The sequence below is a fragment of the Prunus mume genome, linkage group LG2, assembly GCF_029339155.1.
Source record: "Prunus mume cultivar Tortuosa linkage group LG2, ASM2933915v1, whole genome shotgun sequence".
NCBI lineage: Eukaryota > Viridiplantae > Streptophyta > Magnoliopsida > Rosales > Rosaceae > Prunus > Prunus mume.
The window spans coordinates 20,011,236-20,034,872 of NC_142699.1; the positions used below are offsets into that span (position 1 = coordinate 20,011,236).

Below are 23,637 nucleotides of genomic sequence, written 5' to 3' on the forward strand. Positions count from 1 at the left end.
TCTTGTTTCTAATTGTGAAAGCAGAATATCATTTTTTTAAGTAAATGTGAAAGCATATTAGCTGGACATGTACGTTTTCATTTTTCAAACCATGCATTGCAATGCAGAGACAATCGATTGAGTTGCCAATATTATATATGTCAATGTCATGGTAGCTCAAGCGGCATTTTCGAGTGACCCCGCGACAAGACACATGCATGCAGATGGGGGCCTCTGCATATTAATATTGCCGCAGTCGTTCAAACAGAGAGAGACGAAACGTGTTACATACAAATTATAAACAAGGAAGAAAAGGTAAGGTCAAAGCTCTCCTCCGTACAAAAGCCACGGGGCCCCCACGTATAAATAAGGTACTGGTCAACTGCGACTGCTTCAACGACTACGGCAACCCCAAACAATTTTACTTTCTTGAAATTGACCAAAAAGGGCAGGGAAACAACAAAGAAAACCTTTGTTTAAAAAAAAAAATTAATAATAATTTAGGGGATGAAGCAACACTGGAGCTCACCCTGCTCGGCTATTTTGGCTGCCCAGCCTACTCTCTGTATTTAGAACGGAGACCTTATCGCCTTGAATGACTCACTCATATTTTGAAACTTCTTTGCATAAATTTTCAACCCAAAAACAAACAAGAGGATAAATATTTAATTGTAGATATATATATATATATATATATGTTACGTACGTCTTAGAAACCCAATTACCTCGTTGGCTCGTTGTCCTTGACATTTCTCACTCGCTCTTTGCTCTGCGCGGTTCCTGCAAAAGGAACCCAATTTAGCTAACTAAGCACCAATCTGAGGGGCTCTTTTCAGTTTTTTCATACTCAAAAAAGTTGCTGAAAACCAAGTGACTTAATTTCTAGAGCAAACAATTCGCAGAGCTTAAAAAAAATGAAGTTTGGGAAGGAGTTTGCAACACAAATGGTGCCAGAATGGCAGCAAGCATACATGGATTATGATTATCTAAAATCCCTCCTAAAAGAAATCCAACGCAGCAAGCAAAGACACAAGCCTCCACCAGCTGCCACCACACCGCGCAGTCACCGCCTAAAGCGAAGGCTCACATTGTACAGAGCCTTCAGTGGTCTCACGTCGCAAAGCCGTCACAACACCCCATCCTCCATATCCCCTGTCGACATCGAAAGCCAAGCCATTCTTGTGAACTCTGTGAGAAGTGATGGCTCCGAGAGCTACCAGACCACGTTTCTAATGGCTGCAGAGGAAGGGGGCGTGCAGGAGTTGGAGTATTTTAGAAAGGTTGATGATGAGTTCAATAAAGTGGACAAGTTTTATAGGTCAAAGGTGGATGAGGTGATGAAGGAAGCCGCTGTGCTCAACAAGCAAATGGATGCTTTCATCGCGTTTCGCATCAAAGTGGAGAACCCGCAGAGGCCGTTTGATTGGTCAGTGGAGATGACTCGTCTTGCTTCCGATGTTGCTGCTTCAACAGCCGCATTGGCAGCTTCCACTCCCCGTGGAGTCAGAGCAAGCAGTAAGTAATGTTGTGCTTGTTGTGATGATATGTGTATTTTCTGCGCTGATATTCTGCTTATGTCTAAAACTATGTCGTTGTATTGTGTGCAGGGCGCGCAGCCATGGCTATGGATGTGATCGAAGAGAGTGTATCAAATAGCCAGGAGGAACATTCTGGTGACGAAGAAAAAGATGGAAAAAAGACAGAGAATGTCAAGATTCAAGAAAAGAAGACAGAGAACTTAAGAGACACTAGACCTGCACCACTGGACATACTAAATTATGTGACAATGAATCACACTGTTGAGACTCCGCGTTCGACCATTAAAGGCTTCCTCAATGTGCCTCCACAGACAGAGCTCAAGTTCAGCAGAGATAATCTGAAGAAAGTTGAAGAACAGCTTAAAGGGGCTTTCATTGAATTTTACCGGAAACTTCGGCTTCTAAAGAGCTACGGGTAAGATCAAACTCGGGTACCTAGTTTGGTTGTTTTTTTATTTGTATCCGTGTTGCTAATTATTTTTTCCATGAATGAAACAGATTCTTGAATACGTTGGCTTTTTCAAAGATCATGAAGAAATATGACAAGGTATTTCCCCACCCAGTATAAGTTATAACTTTCAACACCATAAAATCCTGAAAGAATGTTTTCAATTAACTTCTATGCCAATATTTAGGTGATTGGTATGCATATAGAATGGAAGAATAAAAGAAATTTAAGCTTTTAGATCTCTTATCGGTAAAATATTCGTCAGTACGTATTTCCTTTGGTGGATAATTTTGGTCTGTATTACTTATGTTTTTAGCCCCATTACTTTTGCAGATTACTTCAAGAGATGCATCAAAACCTTACATGAATATGGTGGATAACTCCTACCTTGGCAGCTCTGAGGAGGTGAGAATTCTTCATGCGTAATGTTAAAGATTGGAAAGACAATTCAACCTTAAATCTTTCGAAGATATATGTTGAAAGGATTATGAATTTATGTTCGTAGTAAATAACATTGTTGCTTTGCCCAAATGTGCGAATTTTTGTCGAGATAGACCTCTTCTGGCGAATTTGTTGTCGGGATGGACTTACCCGGCTTATTTTTTACGGCAGAGACCTATCCCGGGGAATTTTTGTTAGGAAGACCTATTGCGGCAATTTGTCTAGTAGGCGAATTTTTTGTCGGAAGAATTTCTCTTACATGATCTGACATTCTTATGATTTTATTTGGAGGCTATCTGAAGCTTGGCACAGTAAATATTCGTAGTAAATAAAATTGTAGTTTTGCCCAAATGCCTAAAGTTCTTTCTAATCTGATATGGCACTTGCCACCGCTGCAGGTTACCAAGCTTATGGAGAGGGTTGAAACTACGTTCATCAAGCATTTCTCAAACTCAAATCGCAGAAAAGGAATGGCCGTCTTAAGGCCAAAAGCAAAGATAGAAAGACATAGGATAACATTTGCCATGGGTAAGGCCTCTAGCTAAATCAGTAGAGTTAAATTTTTTACACTGAACAAGGACAGTTTTGGTATCAATTTTCTCCCCTTGAATCTGTTTATTGGAAATCTTTAGGTTGCTTTGCTGGCTGCACAGCTGCTCTTATATTAGCACTTATTTTGATGGTGCGTGCTCGCAATATTAACAATGCCAACAATCCTGAATTTGACAAAGGAAAAACCCAGTACATGGATAACATGTTTCCCTTATACAGGTACTTATAATTAGGCCTTTGCTCTACTACTCTTCTTCCCACGTTTCCAACCAAAAAATAGTACTCAATTCGTTCGACATGTTAAACTTTCTTGCAGCTTGTTTGGATTCATTTTTCTGCACATGCTTATGTATGCCGGCAACATATACTTTTGGAGGCGGTTCAGAGTCAATTACTCTTTCATATTTGGTTTCAAGCAAGGAACTGAGTTGGGCTACAGAGAGGTTCTTCTTCTCAGTTTTGGTCTGGCAGTGCTAGCACTTGCTTCTGTGCTCTCAAATCTTGACATGGAGATGGACCCCAAAACCAAAGATTACAAAGCACTAACCGAACTTCTCCCTCTCTTCTTGGTTTTGGTAAGATCATAAATTCAACCATTTCATTTTAGCAGCTGCATTGGTCTAGGATCATAAACTGAACTAAATTCTTTTTATGCAGCTTGTAGTTTTGATATTATTATGCCCCTTCAACCTCATATATCGTTCAAGTCGCTACTTCTTCCTCGTTTGTCTGTTTCACTGTATCTGTGCTCCTCTGTATAAGGTAATTAAAGTCAATTTAAGACACTTTTTTTTTCTTCTTCTTCGAAGTGAAACTGAATGAACTTAGTTGGATGGTCTAATTATCTGAAAATTTTGCTTCTTTTTCAGGTCACACTCCCGGATTTCTTCTTGGCAGATCAGTTAACTAGCCAGGTCAGTAAAATGATCCTACTAAGTCCTAAATCACCATTGCAGTCGTATTATTTTCCTGTTTTTCTTCTCTCTGTTTGAAAAAACTGAGTGTCAATAAATTGTTTTCTTGTAGGTGCAAGCCATTAGAAGTCTGCAATTCTACGTTTGCTATTATGGTTGGGGAGACTACAAACTCAGACAAAACACTTGCAAATCACAAGATGTCTTCAACACTTTCACTTTCATTGTTGCTTGTATTCCGTATTGGTCTCGTCTCCTTCAGGTACACAGCTTATCCCTTCTTTTCTTGCAAATGTCCACATAAGCTTCATTATCCGCCACAGCCAGACACTTAGAATTGTTTGCTGTTCCATTTTCTTGCAGTGCCTCCGCCGTTTGGTTGAAGAGAAAGATCCCATGCAAGGTTACAATGGGCTGAAATATTTCTTTACAATAGTAGCCGTTAGCATGAGGACAGCATACAATCTAGAGAGTCTTAAAAATGAAGTGAACTGGAAAATTCTTGCTGGGGTTTTCTCAATTGTTGCAGCAATCTATGGAACATATTGGGATCTTGTTGTGGATTGGGGACTTCTGCAACGTAATTCCAAGAACCACTGGTTAAGAGACAAACTCTTGATCCCTTACAAAAGTGTATATTTCGGAGCCATGGTGAGTACTAGCTATATCGAGTAACGTTCTCTTGTCAAACTTAGTACTAGCTATATCGAGTAACGTTCTCTTGTCAAACTTATATATGCTTATATTGCAATGTGAAACACGCCTTCAGGCAAGAACCAACTTGATCAATTGCAGGTTGTGCTTAATTAGTATTTTCTGACTATTTTTGGACAAAAAAATGCAGGTGTTGAATGTGTTGCTGAGATTTGCCTGGTTGCAAACTGTTTTGAATTTCAATGTTTCTTTCATGCATGGACAAACAATGGTTGCGGTTGTGGCCAGCTTGGAAATAATCCGTCGTGGGATATGGAGTTTTTTCAGGTTGGAGAATGAGCATCTGAACAATGTTGGCAAGTACAGGGCGTTCAAGTCAGTGCCATTGCCCTTCAACTATGATGAAGACCAAGGAAAGCATGAGTAATCAAAGAAACTACAATTTACAAAGAATGGAAATCAGAATCAGTGTTGGCCTTTTGGGAGGCAAGAAGTCGCAACCTTTGATTTTTCATTTTTTCCCCCCTTGTTTTTTGAGATATTTATATACTCATTCTTAGCACAAGTGATTTAGATAAACCCTACATCAATTTCCATAAACAAACTAAAAAAAAACCCAAAAAATGACAGCTAGCCTTATTGAATTTAATTTTTATTATTAAATTATTTTGATGCCCTATTAAGTGTTTTGAGTTTTATTATGTGGTTTTGGGGTTGAGTTTGTTTTAAGAAATCGATGACAATTGTAATTTATAAGAAGTTAGAAGCTTCTTGGTTATGTTATAAATGAGTTTTGTATGTGTTTTTAAAGTCCATTTCATATGAGTTTTTTTTATTTATAATTTAGCCCCTTATATTGGGTATAATAGTGAATCTTCCTTATTTTTTAAAATTATTTATTAATCAATGCAGTTGCATTTGTATTTCTTTTAGTCTTGTTTTTTTTTTAATAATGCTACTCTTACCACATTTGTATACCACATCCCTATACCATCTTATGATGAGCAATTAAAATTATTTAATATTTTCTTTTAGTCTTTTTTTTTTTCGGTTTGGGAAAATCGTAAATGCCAATTGGGTATTGACCTTATCTAAAAAAATTTGATAGTTGACCTTATCTAGAATTAGAATAGTTCCAACCTCCGTGTCGTAAACTTCCATATATACAATTTCATATGAACACGAACCAGAGAAGTTTTTTTTTTTTTTTTTGGTCTGAAAGAACCAGAGAAGTTTTGTTCAGGATTAAAAACAAACAAGGCAATTCCATATGAGCCTATGCTCATTGGGTATTGCCAAAAATCAGGACATACTTGTTCTTTTTTTGTTGCATCTTAATGATTTACCTGGCATGCCTAAACCGTCTTCTTCCCCATCACCGAAGGCTAGCAGTGCAGAATTGTGGAAGCTCTCAAAACTGCAGATTACACTCTGATCTGGTGCATGATGAGAGGCAGATTGTATCATGTTCAGTCATCCTTTTCTGCGTCCTCATCGTAGTAACTGAAAGGAAGAGGGACGGACTTGAAAGCGCGGTACTCGCCTACATTGTTTAGGTGTTCGTTCTCTAATCTGATTGAATTGTACACGTTAATTGGTCAAGGCTTTCCCAAAATATACGTTTCAAAACTGTAGAAAGTCTCAATGTTGAATTTCATGAGGAAAAAAATACCTGAAGAAGCTCCAGATGCCACGACGAATGACCTCTAGGAACGCGATGATGGTTGATATTGTCATTTTATGAACGGTACTCAGTTTAAATTCCAACACCAACTGCATCCAAGCAAGTCGCAATACTACATTCAAGATCTGAAATGGATTCCCATAAGCATATTGAATTAATAGCAGAAACTGTAACATAAAACCACGTCACTCTAGAATTCATCAGTCACTTGCATTACCATGGCTGCAAAGTATATGATCTTGTGTGAAACTAGAAGTCTATCTCTCAAATACTTGTTCTTCGATTTTGTTCGTAGAAGGCCCCAGTCTACTACAATGTCCCAATACATATTCATTGTGGTTGCAACGGCCGAGCATATCAAAGCCAACAACATCCAGGATGTCTTTCCCTTTTTTAGTTCATAAGCAGTTCTTATAATAACTGCAACAATTGTTGAGAAGTATTTTAAACCATTGCACATGTGCTTCACATCCTTTTCTTCACAAAATCTACGTATGCACTGCAAGACAACATATGCTATCTGTCAGAAGAGGAGATTTTTCAATGATTAGTATGAAAACTGTAAGCTAAAATATTTCCATCATGGACAAAAGTAGCACACGCCTCAGAACATACTAGATGGTAAAAATGTAATGAGACCTGTAGGAAGCGCATCCAAAATGGTATGACAGCAATAATGAAATATAAAGTATTGTAGACACCATGACTATGGCACTTGCTTTGCCTCCTTGAGTATTCTCCCAAACCGTAGTAGCAAATGTATAACACAAAACTCCTTAAGGCTTGCACCTGAGACCAAACAGAATCAAAGATCTCAGTAAAAACTGCGTCATAAGTTATTACTAATTGAAGCCAATAAAGGTACAAGGAAGCTTTAAAACCTGGCTAGTAAGCTGGTCTGCCAAGAAAAAGTCTGGAAATGTCTCCTGCAAAAAAAAAGGGTAAGACTTAGTTATATTTAGCTCCATTGTCTACTTATTTCTATTTGGATTGTTTCCCCATGCATTACCGGGTAAAGAGGGGCACATATGCAGCGGAATAAGCACCAAATGAAGAAGAAACGACTTGAACGGTATATGATGTTGAAAGGGCAGAAGGTGATGGCAAGGACTAACTGCAGAGAGAAAGGTAACACTGTAATTTGCACAAACTAAGGAAGTTTTAAAACAAAGGCACCAGGCTTTACTTCAGTTTAAAAAAAAGATTACACAGCAGAAATAAATTTTGAAAATCAAGCTTAAAGGATTCCACAAAGAAAACTTCAGCTATTTTTAAAAATCTTACAATAAGTAAGCCCAAAGGAACCAATTCAGTGAGTGTCTTGTATTTTTCAGCACTTGAGTCCATGTCCAAGTGTAAGTTTGCCAGGAGACCACCCAATGCAAGTACTGCAAGACCAGAGCTAAGGAGGAAAACTTCTCGGTAACCCAACTCAGTTCCTTTCTTGAAACCAAATATAAAGGCATAGTTGACTCGATAACGCCTCCAGAAGTATATATCTGCTGCATACATGAGCATGTGTAGAGTGATGTATCCAAATAAACTGCAAGGAAACCCACTTACGTTACGTGTTAGAGAAAATACAGGTCAAATGAATAGTAAAACTTTTCATAGTAGAATACCAGAGGGCTATTGATTACCTGTAGAGTGGGAAAATATTTTCCATGTATTGTGCACCCTCCTCCTTATCCATTAGTTTTCGAGCTTCTATTCTTAATATAATAGAAACCATTAGTGCAATTGAGCAACCACAAAAGAAACCTGAAAGTCAAAATAAAATAGGAATTAATTAGCGACGCTGATAGAAATCCTCCTTTTCATACTTAAATTACTTGCATAAAGCACTGGAAAAACATGTTGCGCAGTCATCATTGTATAAAATGGTTGATCAAAAAGGTTAATTGGCATTACCAATACTTACCAGAGAAAAATGTTACAGCATGCTTTTCTCTTTTTGCTTTTGGTCTCAATGACTTCATACCTTCCCTGCGATTTGAGTTTGAAAAGTTTTGTATGAAGGTAGCCTCCGCCCTCTCCAAGAGGTTAGTAACCTATAAATAAATGTAATGCAACAGTAACTGAATAGAAGATATTCATAAAACAATTGCATATATTGAATTATGAATGCTGAAATGATTAACAACAGAAGATCAGCAAATACATACGACAAACCTCATCAGAACTGCCAAGGTAGGAGTTATCGACTATTAGCATGTATGATCTGGCTGCTCCCCTTGATGTGATCTGTGGTTATTAGAATGGATTTTTCATCAGAATACTTTGTTTCAAGAGGATATACGCAGAATTCTGACACAATTAGGTTTGAAGTGCATGTCTTACCTTCTCGTACTTTTTCATAATCTTCGAAAATGCTGAGAGGTTCATAAAACTGGTTCATCCATTTGCAAAAGTATAAGTACATAATACTTGGACAACCCAAACAAAGGCAAGAAAATGTATGCAAAGTGGAAGGCATGCTGACACAATAACTTTTTATCACCTGTAGTGCTTAAGCAGTTGAAGCTTATGGTAAAATTGAATGAACACAGCTCTTAGTCGTTCTTCCACTCTCTTCAGCTCCTCTTTACCAAAGCTCAACTCTTCTTCTCTGGAGTCTTTAAAAACACCTTTTATGGTTGATATTGGAGATTCAAGTGTATTCTTAATCTTCACATGCTCAAGAACCTCCAGAGGATCTTCTTTGTAGTCATAGATATTCAACACCTCTCTGTCATCACTACCAGGATTTTTTATATGGGTTGGATTGACTTCTGAAGCACCGGGGCTCGGTTCTCGCTGATGCTGCTCATTTTCAGATGTCAAATCCATAGGCTCATTTCCTGCACATTTGGCAGGAAATTTTAATTTGTAATAATTAACTAGATGATCTCCTTGACAAATATTTTACTGTGATCATCAACCAGAACTTCATAATTAACCACTCCTGATTAAGTGTTAATCCCAAGGAAAACCATCCAGTTTCAGTGATTAAGTGTTATATTTTCACAGCTTGCAAGTCTTCTATCCAGCATATACATGCATATATAGCACAAAATGATCTTACTTCTGCATTTACCTGAAGCGTCAGCTGCACTTGACTTATTACTTGTCAGCGGCACTGCAGAATTCCTATGTCTCTTTGAATTCGAACCATATTGTTTTGGATTCTTCACCTTAATCCTGAGTGCAACCAAAGCCTCCATTTGTTTATCCAAATGATTTGCTTCTTGCTTCACCTCCTCCACCTTGTCCTTGTAAAAAGCATTGACCTTGTTGAGCTCTTCGTCGAGTTTTCTGAAGAATGCTACCTCAATTTCTCCACCCTCTTCAGACTGCCTCAGGAACTTGGTCTTGTAAAACTGCCTGCAACCATCTCCGTGCAATGTGTTGACATCTATCACTTGGTCCTCGATATCTCCATTAGTGTTCTGGAGACTGCTAATTTGTAGCTCTATTCCACTGATGATTCTGTTAGGAGGAGGAGCACCAGCAGCAGCAATTTTGTGGTCTAATAAGTCTCTAGAGTGCTTCCTCTGCTTGTATTCTCTGAGCTCCCTTAGTATCCTCTTGAGACCATTATAATCCATGTAGGCTTCTGCCCACTCAGGCACCATTTTCTTCTTGAACTCTTTCCCGAATTTCATCTTTCTTGATGGTTGATTGCAGAAGTGCTTATGTTACAGAAAAATAAAAGCTCTTCTGAACTAACAGAGCAAATCTTCATGAAGCAGATAAAGCAGAACATTGACAAAATGGAGTCAAGCAAAAAAACCCAATGAGAGAATGAACTCAATAAAATCTCATTAGTTAATTCACTGCAGTAATTTGTTTATAATTTACACGTGCACCCACATAGAGCGAGTCAAATCATCAAGTACCAAAGAAGTTGATGAAGAAAGTGAGAGTAAAATTAATAAAGTAATGTTAAATATAACTTTGCTTTTCATTTACTTAAACCCCAACTAAGAATTAATGCAGGCAGATGGGTTTTTCTCTGAGACCCATCTACGAAACCGCCATTTCCCCACCTCTTTCTTATGCAGAAAATAAAAGTAAAGAACACATTACATGCAGGCCCGTGACACAGCAGAATGCGAAAAAGAAACAGTTTCTACACGCGTCATCACCGTAACCATTGGAGAGTTGGGTGGCTTGCTCTTGAAAAGCAGCAGCCTGTATTTATTTTTGTTGCATTGTAATTTTGTATGTGAAGCGGTCTGGTGATGTGCCCCCTCGGGATTACGCACATGCAATTTTGCAAGGAGATGCTCCCTCGTCAGCGTCAGCGTCAGCCTTCAGCCTCAGCCTCAGCATTGCGTGTTTTATGTTGGTAAAAATAAAAGATAAAATAATGCCCAAAATCCAGGGGATGTTGATGCGGGTGATGTTTCCCTCCGCCGCCGTTCTTTAGCACCGCCATTCGTTATTCAGCCAACTTAAGCTTGGGCTTTTTGGGCTTTGACTCCATGACTTCATCGTTTTTGTCTTGTCTTCTGAACCTCTCCACTGGGCTGGGATGATCCAACTCATACCATTCTGGGCTGGGATGCTCCAGCCCATACTGTTCTCTGTTTATTTTTCTTGGGCTTTGCATCCATTCTAGGTTTTTGTTTTTTGGTCTGAAACATCCATTCTAGGTTATGCATCATCAAAATATATTTTCTTATGATTAAACGATATTGGGAGAGGGCAAAATGAAGATAAACGTAACTTACTTAAATGAAACTTGAGATAAACTTACATGCATCACTACCGTTGTATGCATGCAACGCATGCCTCAGATTTATTGTGATACATATACTATCATTTAATTGCACACATAACCATGAATGCTATGCATTCGGAAATTGAAAGGTGTGATCGTTACATTACCATGCAGTGATGTGACAGTCAAACTTAAGAATTATTTCGGACTTAAAATATGATATTAATATATAGATATACATATTATAATACAAATGAATTAATAACATCACATGTTGGTAATCTGATATAATCTCCAATAAATTACAACGGTTGAGGAAGTGAATGAGTCAACAACACGCAGTTATTAACAAATCTATTTAAGATTATATTAATTGAATGTGTTTCAATAAATGTAACACTTGGAATCCGACCTAACTAATCGAATAGAATGATTGACTTAGTAATTTAGGTTTTGTGTTGGTTTCTCGTTAGATCATAACAATGATATTTTAGATGGCATCACATAAATTATGCATATATTTGAGAAGATCTTCTGCCATAATAAGAATTTACTTTGATATCAGCATTTTCCTCTTTGATTATTTTCGAGTTCAAGGCCCAAAGCCAAAATAAAATGATTGCAGTATTTTGCATTCGTTATGTGGAAAGAGTATTGTTTTTTGTTAAATATTTTCGGCAGAAAAATTCAAAAATATTGACTTTTATTGGCACAGAAAATTCAAATGAAACTACCTGCGGCTGGGCTCTGCCTAAGGAGAATGAAATGTGCCAGACTGCCACGTTTGGTGTGTTGAAGACGAAACGAAACCCGCTCTTTTCTAACCCCCGAAACAGTCTTCCGAGTCCAAACTCCCTCCTCCTCCTCCTGCTCCTCAACAACAAACACATCACAACACAGCTCCAGGAGCAGGAGGCGAATATCACCCTATAACACCATCTTAGCCACTCTGGTCACCCCATTGAAATACGGGCTAATTACTACAATGAATTTGATGAAGATATTGGCGGCTCTTTTGGTCTCTCTCCCTGTTCTGGTCACCCTCTCTCTCGTCCTTCGCAGCCCACCTCCAGATCGGATCAAAGGCTTCGCAGACGCCAGAGTTATACAAAGACTCACTCCTAACGACACCTCTTCGTCCAACTCCGGTAACCATATTCAAATTCTCAATATCCTTCAACTGTTTGACTTTTTTTTTTCTGCGTTTGGCGGCTGAGAAAAAAAATGTAAGAGAAGAAATAACAAAATCTCATACGTTGATTTTTCATTATCTGTTTTCTACATGCAATATTTATAATTTGGTTCTGCTGTTGAAAGTGGGTTACGATCAAAATTCCATCTTTTTAGCCATTTCACTCTCATTTTGTTTGTTTTCTGGTTTTACAATTACGATGTGCAGAAGATGGTTTTTCTGACCACACCCAGATGCCCAAAGACACGCTACACGATGGACTAATTGCTCCTGGGTTCGATGAAGGCTCTTGCCTGAGTAGGTACCAATCCAATTTATACCGAAAAATTTCACCCCACAAACCATCTTCTTATCTTCTCTCTAGACTACGAAATTATGAACATCTTCATAAAAAATGTGGACCCCGTACCAAATCCTACAAAGCAGCAATGGCACAATTCAAGTCTAGTGATCAGGGCAACAGTAGTGTTGGTGGTTCAACAGAGTGTAAGTATGTGGTTTGGATATCCTACAGTGGCTTGGGGAACAAGATACTGACCATAACCTCTGCTTTCCTCTATGCTCTGCTCACAAACAGAGTCCTACTTGTTGACCCTGGGAAGGACATGGCTGATCTCTTCTGTGAACCATTTCCTGAACACTCATGGTTGCTCTCTAAAGACTTCTCCATTAAAGAAAAATTCAACAAATTTGATCAGAAATCTCCTCATTGTTATGGGAACATGTTGAAAAACAAGAAAAACACTTCATCAGAATTAGTGCCATCATTTCTCTATCTCCATCTGGCTCATGATTATGATGAGCAAGATAAGCTTTTTTTCTGTGATGAACATCAAACTCTTACTGGGAAAGTCCCTTGGTTGATAATGAGAACAGATAACTACTTTGTCCCATCACTTTTCTTGATGCCCTCTTTTGAGCAAGAACTTGAAAAGTTGTTCCCAGAGAAGGAAACTGTTTTCCACCACTTGGGTAGGTATCTTTTCCACCCCTCAAATCATGTATGGGGGCTAATCACAAGGTACTATCAAGCTCACTTAGCAAAGGCAGATGAAAGGATTGGCATTCAAGTTAGAACTTTTGAGTCAGGCCCTAGCCCACTTCAGCATGTGATGAATCAAATTTATGCCTGTGTTTTCAAGGAGAAATTGCTGCCTCAAGTGGATAAGCAAAAACCCGCTGTCACAGCTCCATCGGGGATCCCAAAACTGAAATCGGTGCTAATTACTTCTTTAACCTCAGGATACTCTGAGAATATGAGGAATATGTACTGGGAACACCCAACTGTGAATGGGGACTTAATTGGGGTTTTTCAGCCGAGCCATGAAGGGCATCAGCAGACAGATAAGAATCTGCATGACAGAAAAGCTTGGGCTGAAATGTATCTCCTGAGTTTGTGTGATGTGTTGGTCACAAGTGCATGGTCAACGTTCGGATATGTGGCTCAAGGTCTTGGTGGCCTGAAGCCATGGATTCTGTACAAGCCTGAAAATCAAACAATGCCTAATCCGCCTTGCCATCAGGTCATGTCGATGGAGCCTTGTTTCCATGCTCCCCCATTTTATGACTGCAAAGCGAAGAGAGGGGTTGATACAGGTGCGCTTGTACCTCATGTGAGACATTGCGAGGATATGAGCTGGGGCCTTAAGCTAGTCAGTAGTCATGAATCTCATGATCAGTTGTAGCTGCTGTTTTTCTGGAATGTAATGCGACAAAGTCATTTTGTTTTGGATCAGATTGTTGATAGAGTTATGTGGTAGAATGACTTTGCTATTGAATGTAAATCAAGTATTCTTTACTTTGCACTGCCATTGTTGCTTGTTAGAAGAGAGCTGAATGCCTGGATATGGACTTAACTATGATTTAATGTACCGTATTGAATGTATGCTTTTCCCAGTGAAAGGCAGCTCATCCTTTTCATTTGCCATGTACCCATCAACATACCACTTCCAAAATTGAAACTACCACTTTAACTATCATGATACCAAATGAATCATAGAGTCATTATACACATGTTTCTTATGGATTGCATTTGATCATATCAGAAAACAGGAAATTATCATTTGCCTCGATCGAAAAATATAAATATTATTGAACAAAAACATGTTGCAATAGTCCCATCACTGCCATGGGAGAGAGAGAGAGAGAGAGAGAGGGAAAAAAGAGAGTAGGATTTCACACCAGTCGTTAAACATAATGCCCAAAATACAAACCAGTATCTAACTAGTAAACATCATTCATATGGCCAAAGTTCCGGACTTGCTCCGCCAGAAATCAAGGTCTTAATTCTTTCTGCCTTCGCACAAGATAATATGGTAGCCATGCCTGCAAAATTTCCCAAAACAACAAAATCAGCTAACTGTGTTGGCAGTGAGCACAATTAGAGTTCAACTTTAGGATATCTTTAAGCAGATAATCCAACAGTACATATCACTATACAATGTACATACTCAAAACAAGATCTATGGAGTGGCATGAATTACAAATTATTCTCCAAATGATAGCAGCCAACCACAATCAATAGGCAAACTGATGTGGCCTACAACATGGGTTATGCCCTATAATTGAATCCAATCCAATCTATTAACAACAGCACAGATATTGCTAATTAGCTATGCAAACAGGGCAATCTAACCAATTGGCCAAAATGGTAGCTTTAAAAAATTTGAAAGATTGGAACTTGGAAACACATACGTGGATTTGAAAGGCGCACTGGTAGCCCCAATTGGGGTAGCAAAAGCCACCTCTTGAAAAGGGCCTGCCATCTTGCCACGAGGGAACCACCCAAGATCGCCACCTTTCTTCCCAGATGGGCACTCCGAGTACTCGGCTGCTACCTTCGCGAACTCAGCAGGAGGCACTTTGTCGCCATTTTCAAGCCAACCATCCTGCAACTTCTTGTAGGCTTCGTTGATTTTGCCTTGCTTTTCACAAAGTACGTGCCTTGCTTTCACGTAAGTGCAAGTGCCCAGCCCATCAGAAGACTTCCCAGATTTTCCCTTTCCCTTAGAGCCAGCCTCGTCGCTGCCACCCGCCGCTTGCTTTCCCTTCCCTTTTCCTCCTGCCTTCGCGTCCTTCCCCATCTTTTTGATTAATTAACCTAAAGAATTACACTTTTACAAAATTAACAAGAGAATTAACAAACCCAATAAAGATCTTTGACCAAATTAATTTCTTAAATCTTACCGATTGGAGTTTTGACTGCGGAGGGTTCAGTTCAGCTGCCTTTGCTGCCCGAGTGACTACGGCCTCGACTTCGGAGATTTTTTTAGACTAGAGCAGAGATGAGGGGTTGAATGGGATTGCCCTCCAATTTGTGGCATATTAACAATTTGCCCTCTTTGTTTTTGGACCTCATAATGAATGGGCCCAAATATTGTTTGGTTTATTTTAGCCGGGCCTTGGAATATTCATCAAGAAATTGGACCCCATCTTCTTAATTTGGGAAGGACACGTGTGCATAAGATGAAGGCTAGTGACATCTGTGGACACCCAAAAATCATCTGTGCACACCCTAGCCTCAGGGATAACCATCAATCAACATCATGCATTCTAAACCTTACATCGTCATAACCATCAATCAACAGACAATAATCCTTAAGTTTTTTAACCAATGCTTTTGAATTGTGTATGGAAATTCTAAAAAATTGAAAACAAGGGGCTTTCTACTGCCTTTGAATCAAAGCTTCTTAGCCATGATATCCGAATAATTTAGTATGCCACTTGACCTTGATGAATGTTGTTACCAGATTCGAATGGGTTTGCTGCCATGTGATAGAGTGGATTAAGGTGTATTCGGGATATTTTTGGTAATTAAATAAGATGTACTTAGTTAATTTTACATTTTAATTTAAATATTATGGTGTATTTAGATCATAAGGTGTACTCAGTTAATTTTAGGGTTCGCTTAGCAGAACTCTAAGTTTTAACGTATAAATTTGAAGGAATTACATTATGCTCAGTTTTTGGACGAAGGAATTAAAAATTACATAAAATTCTAAAATGATGGAATTTAGATTTCCATCATTTCAATTTCTGACAATTGAATATTTCAGTGTTAAATTTATGTATATTAAATTTTGTAAATAATAGAAATTGAAAATTTCAATATTTGGAATAGCTCATGTAAATTGTAAATGACATAAATTAAATATTTCAAAAGAAAAAAAAACTGATAACCGACATATAAGATATTCCGCAAAGTAAAAAATAACATATACCTTCCTTGTAACGATTGATTGAATTGAAAATTAGGCCCATTTGGAATTTGACACAAACTATATTTAGCAATGTGTGATTTACCAATTTGGAAATCAATTTGCTCGCGGTTTCAATTGATCATTGAGATGGCTGGTGGTAAAAGGAGTCAAAAGGATCACTCCATATACCTTCCTTGTGTTCATGGTGTAAGAACATCTTGCTTTTATTACTTTTTTGTAATATTTTAAATAAATAAAAACAAAGTTTGTGCAAATAGAATGGTGATCAAAGCAGTGACCATTGTAAATGCAATGCACCAATACTTTCTCCTTTCACTGTTTCGATAGTCAAGATCGAGGAAAGATGTTATTCTTCAGAAAACACTTCGCTTTATGCCTTTGAAAAAGACAGGCATGACGAACCCTTTACTTCGGTTACTAGAGAAAATAAAATAAAAAGTGTATCGTCAAAACTGAAATTGTGGCTCTGGCTCATTTGAACTCTGTCTCTCTTACCTCCCTGTCTCTCCAGAACTCAGAGCCTTTCAATTTTGAAAACGTGTCCGCATTTAATTGGTCTCAGCAGCTCATACATCACCTAATCCATTATCACAGAGCTCCTCCTCCTCCTCTCCTTGACAGCCATGGATGCAGCATCACTAGCAGCAGCTTCTGCTACAACAATGAATGCCGTTAACTTTTTTTCAACTCCAATTACCCAAAGAATAGCTACCCACCCGACTACATTAACCTCTCCAATTCCTCACGCTAAACCAAACGTACACGCTCTCTGTCTCCCAAACTCTAACCCTAGAAGCAGAGCCATTTATCTGATAACTCGATGCTCCATAAAGCCAGACACGGACACGACTGACAACGAGAAAGAACAGAATTCGACCGTTGAACCCAATTTAAATTCAGAACCGACAAACCCATCAACGCCCTTTTCAAATGATGCACTCTCTTCTCCTATATCAACCTCATTTTCTTCTTCTAATACCAAAGGATTGGTGTTGGGTTTGGGCTTTGAAAATTCATGGGACAGTGCAGAAGTTGGGTCACCAGTTGTGAAGAGGTTCCTGGGTGACGAGGAAGAGAGATGGTACATGTGGTACTATGGGAAGTCCAGTTCAAATCCAAACCCAGGTTCGGATTCGATTGGATTAGCAGTTTCAAGCAATGGGGTTCACTGGGAACGAGGAGTTGGACAAGTTCAATCGAGCCAGGATGTGGGTGCGGTGATCAATTGCGGCAAAGATTGGTGGGCATTTGATACTCAGAGCATTAGGCCTTCTGAGGTAGTGGTCATGTCCAGTTCAAAGGTCAGAGCTTCCAGTGCTGTTTATTGGCTCTATTACACTGGCTACAGTGCTGAGGAGGCAGAGAACATTTCTAATCATTCTCAAGAAATCAATTTGGAGAACCCAGAAAGGTTCCTTCTTGATGGTTTGATCAGTGATAAAAATGGTGGGATTGGGAAGATTTTCAAGTCTTTGCCTGGTTTGGCAATTAGTCAAGACGGGAGGCATTGGGCTAGAATTGAAGGGGAGCATCACAGTGGGGCTCTGTTTGATGTGGGGTTGCAAGGAGAGTGGGATTCTTCATTCATTGCTGCACCTCATGTTGTTTTCCATGAAAGTGGTGATCTTAGAATGTATTACCATTCATTTGATTTGGAGATGGGAAATTACTCAATTGGGATGGCAAGATCAAGGGATGGGATTAAGTGGGTGAAATTGGGGAAAATAATAGGGGGAGGAAGAAGTGGTTACTTTGATGAGTTGGGAGCAATGAATCCATGTGTAGTGAGGAAAAGGAAAGATGGGGAGTATTTGATGGCATATGAAGGTGTTGGTGGTGATGGTGGGAGGAGCATTGGTTTGGCTGTGTCCCCAGATGGGTTGAAGGATTGGACAAGGTTGAAGGATGATGAGGTGGTTTTGAAGGCCTCTGAGGATTGTGGATGGGATAACAAAGGGGTTGGATCTCCATGTTTGGTTCAGATGGATGGGGAGGAAGATGAGTGGAGGTTGTATTATAGAGGTGTTGGGATTGAGGGAATGACTGGGATTGGAATGGCAGTTTCAGAAGGGAGTGATGTTACAAGGTTTAGGAGATGCGCCGGATTTCATTTGTAATATATATGTTCATTGTCATATTTGTGTTACTATCAACGTGGGATCAGATGGAATCAATTGTTTGCTGATTTGGGTGTGTGTTCAAATATGAATTAGCATGTACACGAATTCTCAACGGAGGACTTTCATATCAAAGATCAATAATGTATCGATAACAGGTTTATATGTTCTGTCATTGACATGTTATTGATAATTTTATCAACACTACATTGATAATCCGTCTCTAACTGCAAAATTCACACATTCTGAAGAATAACTGATTCTTCCATTACACGAAAACCAAATGCTATGAAGTTTTTTAGAATTTCATTATTGTTTGATCTGATCATGGTTCTACAAACGGGTTGATTTCTCCATTGGAGACTCAGATACAGAGGCCTGACTTTTGGATGGGCTTGAACTCAAGGCCCGAAAAGCAATTAATTAAAGTTGAGCTTGCTGGTCGAGAAACACTTACATAAAATGAGAATAACATTATTTTGCTATTTTTGGCCAATCACGGTATACTATGCGTGATAACTTTTTCATAGGGCAGTCTATGAATGGTCGGGAATAACAAAACAGTGTTATTCCCTTTTCATACAAGTTTTTGTACTTTTGGTTATGAATAAGGCTTCATATCTCAAAACGATACACAAACAAAATTTTCTTAATAATAGTATAAATGTATGGGAGAGTGAACTGTACTTTTTATTGAGTTATATATATATATATATATATATATAATTACATAAATAAACACATTATGAAATTTATCACGTTTTTCAGGTTACAGTTACGAGCATATGTTGAAAATAGTAACATGAAGAGCAGTAGCAATAAATTTAACGGCCAACTAATCTATCATGGCAATTTAATAGACATAATTGAATTTTTATTGGATCCGGATCCTCTGCTTTGATTTTTGTTTGAAAGATGATGTGTCAATTTTTAAGTCCATTGATTAAATTTTAATGAAGTGGCGTATGGAGAACAAAAGTAAAACAGATCATAGCAGAGAAAATGAGAGCAGATGATCTGGATCCATTTTAATTGTAACCTTCGAACTACCATATTAATAACATCTAAATTACTTGTTACATTTTTTCTTTCGTTGATCAGATAACCTGTTATTTAAAACTAAAAAACAACTACTCTGCTCCTTATTACAACTTAATTAGTTGCTAACTAATCATTGACCATTGTTGCTACGACTGAGTCACATCTCCTAACTCTAGACTTTCAAAAATCAAAACACAGGCGACCCAGACGATGAAGCGTTCACCAAATTGAGTATACTGTCCCAGTAGCTCCTGTTCTCCTCAAAGTTGCTGCCGCCGTTATCAGAGATCTCTCCAGCCAGCGACGAGTTGTAAACCAAAACATCAGTGAAGTCCTCCATCATGATATTTGAAGCTTCAGCTGGCATTATCACATTCCCCACCTCCTCATCATTCCCTGACCTAAACGTACCCTCCTCCACAAACCATGCAGGTGTAGCAGCACAAGCATCCATACAACCATATGTAACATTAACATTGTCCTGCAATACCTCGGATGGAACCACAGGATTTTCGTTGAGCCCGTTAATGTTAAAGGCATTCTGCATTGGAGGATTAAGTGCGTTAATATGTGGGAAGTTCAAGGTGGATGTTGGAGACTCGAGGTCGTCCATGGACATCATAGAACCACCCGAAATAATTGTGCTGTTAACGTTTCTAATTGTGGGCTTTGTTGACCATGTTCCTTGCCATGCTCTGAGCACATCCAAACACGGCAGACCCGGCGGAGCTTTGTTGATGACGTGTCCTTGATGGGTTGCATCGGAGGAGCTGCTGATCAGGAGGTGGTTGGGGTTGGTGGTGGAGATGACCTGCAGCTTGGATTCTCTAACGAGCCTGGCTTCGGCTTCAAGGCGGGCGCTCTCCCACTGAGCCATGTGGCTTATGTTGGCAGCGTCCTTAGCGTGGCCGCTGCCAGAGCCGTGGTGGTGCCTCGGCTTGTGGGTCATGGGATCGATGCCCAGCTTGGTTAGTCTCTTCTTGAGATGTGTGTTCCAGTAGTTCTTAATCTCATTGTCCGTCCTCTTGGGCAAATGAGTTGCTATAGCCGACCACCTAAGATTAGTAAATAAATTGAGTTATTAGGAGACATATTTGCCATTTTTGTTTAGAGAAAAAAAAAAATTTAAGTTTTGTTAATTACCTGTTTCCGATAAGAGCATGGAGCTGAATGATACTCTGTTCTTCTTGCAAACTAAATTTCCCTCTTTTGATGTCGGGCCTCAGGTAATTGGTCCACCTCAGACGACAGCTCTTCCCACATCTTTGGAGCCCTATATATATATATATATATATATATATATATATATATATATCATGCATGCATGCACCCAAAACAAAGTTAAAAATGGATCGAATTATAAATGAAGGGGAAGGGGTTTTTAGTTGTGAGTTAAAATAATTACCTGCTTTTGGCGGCAAGGCACGCCAGCTTCCATGGCCATGGTGTTCGATGTAAGTCAAGAGCTTCTGGTCTTCCTCAGGAGTCCATGGTCCTTTTTTCAAACCTACCTTCTCACAGCATGGTGACCTCCCCATCTAGTTTAGTTTCAAGCCCTACCTGATCAGCACTCACACTCACACTCCCACAATTAGTATAGTTTGAGATTCTGGAATCCAGGAAAGCTGTTGGAACATCATAAAAGGTGAGGCCAATATATATATAGAGGACGTCGGACGATTGAATAAAGAATTAAATGTGTACCAGAAAGATTGCTTCTTCGTAACCAATATGCCCTTTTCACTACAAATGGACCTCCTGTCCATCCACAGGCTTAATGACCCCACAATGATTATCAACTTCCACAGAGAGGGAGGCACAAGTCCCAAGCTCCAACCTCGGTTTTTATCTTGTAGTAGCACTTGTCGGAGAAATGAGGGTCACAATTAACTGATAAACTTGCCACAAAACCTAGCTAATTAAATTTCTCAGACATTTGTGACCGCGATGGATGTACGAAATTTCCAAAACTCTAATTATCGAAAAATTCACACTCTCTAAATACAAAGACTCGAAATTCATGTTGTGATGGCGTGTGCACATGTACAAAATATGTCGATTTCAGAATTGAATCGAATTATCTCATAATAACCTCTGCATACTATTTCAGAATTGAATGAATGGCGTTGAAGTGGTTAAAAAGTGGTTAAAAAGCTTCTCAGGGCCATAAAATTACCAGCCAGAATTATAAATATGGACCCCATGTGGTTATCAAAATACTTTCAGTGGATTGATGGCTGATCAAATGAATTTATTGACTTTTACCATATCCGTACATATGATTTTGCATATTGATTTTCACGTGCATGGAAATTTCTCTATAAATAATCAGTTTGGCTAGCTAGCTGCCTTGATTAAATATTTAGTTAATACATGATTTATGTCACACCCTTTGGCAGTTGAGAATTTGCTTTGGAAATATGTAGTCCAATCGAGTATACCAAAGAAGCTCTCACCTCTCAATGGGTACCATATTCAATATGTCTCCACTGCAAACTTACTCAATATGTCCCCACTGCAATGTTCTTGTGGTCTCTGGGCATCCACATCACCCGCCCGCTTCGAACAACTGGGTTGACTGACTGGTGTGTTTCTTTGATTATGGAAGCAGTGCTTCAATACTTTTTCTGATGATGTAGCCACTGATTTTTTATCAAATCCTGATCTTGAGCACAAGTTCTGTGTCATCTTTTGAGTGTGGAGGCTAAAGATTTTTTAAGTTGAATATTAACCTGTCAACTATGTCATTTTTTGCGTCTAGCTAACACGTGAACACTTGTTTAGAACTTCAACAAAGTCATCATACACAGGATAGCGATTGTCACACCCCTCTATAACCACTGGCAATCCTCCATCTTATTTGTGTGCGTGCATTATTGATTGAGTAGTATATTGAAAAATGCGTGCATTATTGATTGAGTATAAACAAACAATGAATAAATTGAATGAATGTTGTTGATAAAGGGATACCAACTGGATGTTAATTCTAGTACCTGTCTGTACGCGTATGCTATAAAGTTTTAAGTTCGTTGTTTTGGAAATACATTCACATTTGTGTTTGGCATTAATTTTCATGTTTGTGGGGTCGATGTGAATCTGTATGATCATACACTAGCCGGAGAATAGGGACCCAGATCCTTGTGTTACTGGAAATATATATATATATATATATATATATATATATATACAGAAATTCTTTTATTCTTGTGTTACATAAAATATATATGTAATATATAGAAATTCTCCTATGTAAATGTCCGGACGTTATTATCATACGTACGCCATGTATTTTCTACTACCCTCCTGCTTTTCTCCCTGTTTACAATGACATCAACAAGATAATAACGTGCGACATTCGAATGAGAGAATAACTGTATAAATACATATCTGATCCCCTTTTATTGAGGGACACCTTTTAGGGTTCCCTAGAATTTTTTTTCAACGATCCAAACCATCTATTTTTTAAGTCCACATTCATAGATCATCCTTGCAAAAAATTAGACAAATCAGAAACCGTTTTCGACATCCAATTTGTATCCTACAAAATCAATGAATACGGTACTTCAAGAAAGTGCTAAAATTTCAATTACTCAATTGAGTGATCAAATGATATCAGATTCAAGTGATGTTTTGTAAAGATGGTCTAATGATTATCTCAAAAATAGACAGTTTGGATTAGTGAAATACAATGTAGAGTGGACCCTACACCCTCAATAGAATATAATGTGGAGTGGACTGTTTACAATAGCATCTGCACGATAATAACGTGCGGACATCCGAATAAGAGAATAACTTAAATGCATAAATATATATTGTATTTCACTAAGCTTATTTGAGGGACACCTTTGTAGGGCATACTTCGCATTGTATTTCACTAATCCAAACTGTCTATTTTGTAGATATTCATTCAAAGATCATCTCTATAAAAAAATCACTTGAAGTCGATATCATTTGACTACTCAATTAAATTATTAAAATTTTAGTACTTTTTTGAAGCACCGTGATCATTGATTTTGTTGGACACAATTAGATGTCTAAACGGTTTCCGATTTGTCTAAATTTTTTCCAAAGATGATCTATGAATGAAGACCTAAAAAATAGATAGTTTGGATTGTTGAAATTTTTTTTGTAGGATATCCTAAAGAGTGTTCC

The 23,637-nt window shown here is 38.5% G+C and overlaps 6 protein-coding genes across 6 annotated transcripts; 3 read left to right on the top strand and 3 right to left on the bottom strand.

The window, feature by feature from the left end:
• The first annotated feature begins 549 nt into the window (after window positions 1-549).
• On the top strand, window positions 550-5,341 carry LOC103321543 (phosphate transporter PHO1 homolog 3-like). The gene is made up of 12 exons (XM_089045100.1): window positions 550-1,494; window positions 1,587-1,932; window positions 2,016-2,064; window positions 2,299-2,370; window positions 2,805-2,934; window positions 3,039-3,177; window positions 3,275-3,533; window positions 3,616-3,720; window positions 3,828-3,872; window positions 3,985-4,134; window positions 4,236-4,523; window positions 4,717-5,341. Exons 1-12 carry the CDS (start codon window positions 894-896, stop codon window positions 4,951-4,953), a joined length of 2,421 nt encoding a protein of 806 aa, XP_088901226.1. The 5' UTR covers window positions 550-893; the 3' UTR covers window positions 4,954-5,341.
• A 203-nt stretch (window positions 5,342-5,544) lies between these two features.
• Window positions 5,545-10,597, bottom strand: LOC103321544 (phosphate transporter PHO1 homolog 10). The gene is made up of 13 exons (XM_008223358.2): window positions 9,287-10,597; window positions 8,711-9,050; window positions 8,551-8,599; window positions 8,383-8,454; window positions 8,132-8,261; window positions 7,851-7,971; window positions 7,495-7,753; window positions 7,220-7,324; window positions 7,092-7,136; window positions 6,850-6,999; window positions 6,428-6,709; window positions 6,199-6,335; window positions 5,545-6,098 (listed from the first exon to the last, which is right to left on the bottom strand). The coding sequence occupies exons 1-13, from the start codon at window positions 9,852-9,854 to the stop codon at window positions 5,996-5,998; spliced, it is 2,361 nt and encodes a 786-aa protein (XP_008221580.2). The 5' UTR covers window positions 9,855-10,597; the 3' UTR covers window positions 5,545-5,995.
• A 1,086-nt stretch (window positions 10,598-11,683) lies between these two features.
• LOC103321545 (galactoside 2-alpha-L-fucosyltransferase-like) lies at window positions 11,684-14,261 on the top strand. Its single transcript, XM_008223359.3, has 2 exons — window positions 11,684-12,063; window positions 12,315-14,261. Exons 1-2 carry the CDS (start codon window positions 11,901-11,903, stop codon window positions 13,790-13,792), a joined length of 1,641 nt encoding a protein of 546 aa, XP_008221581.2. The 5' UTR covers window positions 11,684-11,900; the 3' UTR covers window positions 13,793-14,261.
• On the bottom strand, window positions 14,170-15,440 carry LOC103321546 (FKBP-like peptidyl-prolyl cis-trans isomerase family protein). The gene is made up of 3 exons (XM_008223360.2): window positions 15,294-15,440; window positions 14,802-15,207; window positions 14,170-14,432 (listed from the first exon to the last, which is right to left on the bottom strand). Exons 2-3 carry the CDS (start codon window positions 15,188-15,190, stop codon window positions 14,390-14,392), a joined length of 432 nt encoding a protein of 143 aa, XP_008221582.1. The 5' UTR covers window positions 15,191-15,207; window positions 15,294-15,440; the 3' UTR covers window positions 14,170-14,389.
• Window positions 15,441-16,600: 1,160 nt separating this feature from the next.
• LOC103321547 (Arabinanase/levansucrase/invertase) lies at window positions 16,601-18,579 on the top strand. Its single transcript, XM_008223361.3, has one exon. It carries the CDS (start codon window positions 16,951-16,953, stop codon window positions 18,442-18,444), a length of 1,494 nt encoding a protein of 497 aa, XP_008221583.2. The 5' UTR covers window positions 16,601-16,950; the 3' UTR covers window positions 18,445-18,579.
• Window positions 18,580-19,470: 891 nt separating this feature from the next.
• On the bottom strand, window positions 19,471-21,373 carry LOC103321548 (transcription factor MYB16-like). Its single transcript, XM_008223362.2, has 3 exons — window positions 20,891-21,373; window positions 20,629-20,758; window positions 19,471-20,540 (listed from the first exon to the last, which is right to left on the bottom strand). The coding sequence occupies exons 1-3, from the start codon at window positions 21,021-21,023 to the stop codon at window positions 19,673-19,675; spliced, it is 1,131 nt and encodes a 376-aa protein (XP_008221584.2). The 5' UTR covers window positions 21,024-21,373; the 3' UTR covers window positions 19,471-19,672.
• Between the last annotated feature and the right edge of the window lie 2,264 nt (window positions 21,374-23,637).

Bases quoted from the DNA above. Each gene is read 5' to 3' on its own strand.
- LOC103321547 (XM_008223361.3), top strand. From the start codon at position 16,951: ATGGATGCAGCATCACTAGCAGCAGCTTCTGCTACAACAATGAATGCC.
- LOC103321548 (XM_008223362.2), bottom strand. From the start codon at position 21,023: ATGGGGAGGTCACCATGCTGTGAGAAGGTAGGTTTGAAAAAAGGACCA. The intron at 20,759-20,890 runs GTAATTATTTTA...ATATATATATAG, and splicing joins TGCCTTGCCGCCAAAAGCAG to GGCTCCAAAGATGTGGGAAG. The intron at 20,541-20,628 runs GTAATTAACAAA...TACTAATCTTAG, and splicing joins CATGCTCTTATCGGAAACAG to GTGGTCGGCTATAGCAACTC.
- LOC103321545 (XM_008223359.3), top strand. From the start codon at position 11,901: ATGAATTTGATGAAGATATTGGCGGCTCTTTTGGTCTCTCTCCCTGTT. The intron at 12,064-12,314 runs GTAACCATATTC...TACGATGTGCAG, and splicing joins CACCTCTTCGTCCAACTCCG to AAGATGGTTTTTCTGACCAC.
- LOC103321546 (XM_008223360.2), bottom strand. From the start codon at position 15,190: ATGGGGAAGGACGCGAAGGCAGGAGGAAAAGGGAAGGGAAAGCAAGCG. The intron at 14,433-14,801 runs GTATGTGTTTCC...GAAATTTTGCAG, and splicing joins AGTGCGCCTTTCAAATCCAC to GCATGGCTACCATATTATCT.
- LOC103321543 (XM_089045100.1), top strand. From the start codon at position 894: ATGAAGTTTGGGAAGGAGTTTGCAACACAAATGGTGCCAGAATGGCAG. The intron at 1,495-1,586 runs GTAAGTAATGTT...TATTGTGTGCAG, and splicing joins CCGTGGAGTCAGAGCAAGCA to GGCGCGCAGCCATGGCTATG. The intron at 3,178-3,274 runs GTACTTATAATT...ACTTTCTTGCAG, and splicing joins AACATGTTTCCCTTATACAG to CTTGTTTGGATTCATTTTTC.
- LOC103321544 (XM_008223358.2), bottom strand. From the start codon at position 9,854: ATGAAATTCGGGAAAGAGTTCAAGAAGAAAATGGTGCCTGAGTGGGCA. The intron at 8,262-8,382 runs GTTTGTCGTATG...ATTTATTTATAG, and splicing joins ACCTTGGCAGTTCTGATGAG to GTTACTAACCTCTTGGAGAG. The intron at 6,099-6,198 runs GTATTTTTTTCC...CAATTCAATCAG, and splicing joins GGCATCTGGAGCTTCTTCAG to ATTAGAGAACGAACACCTAA.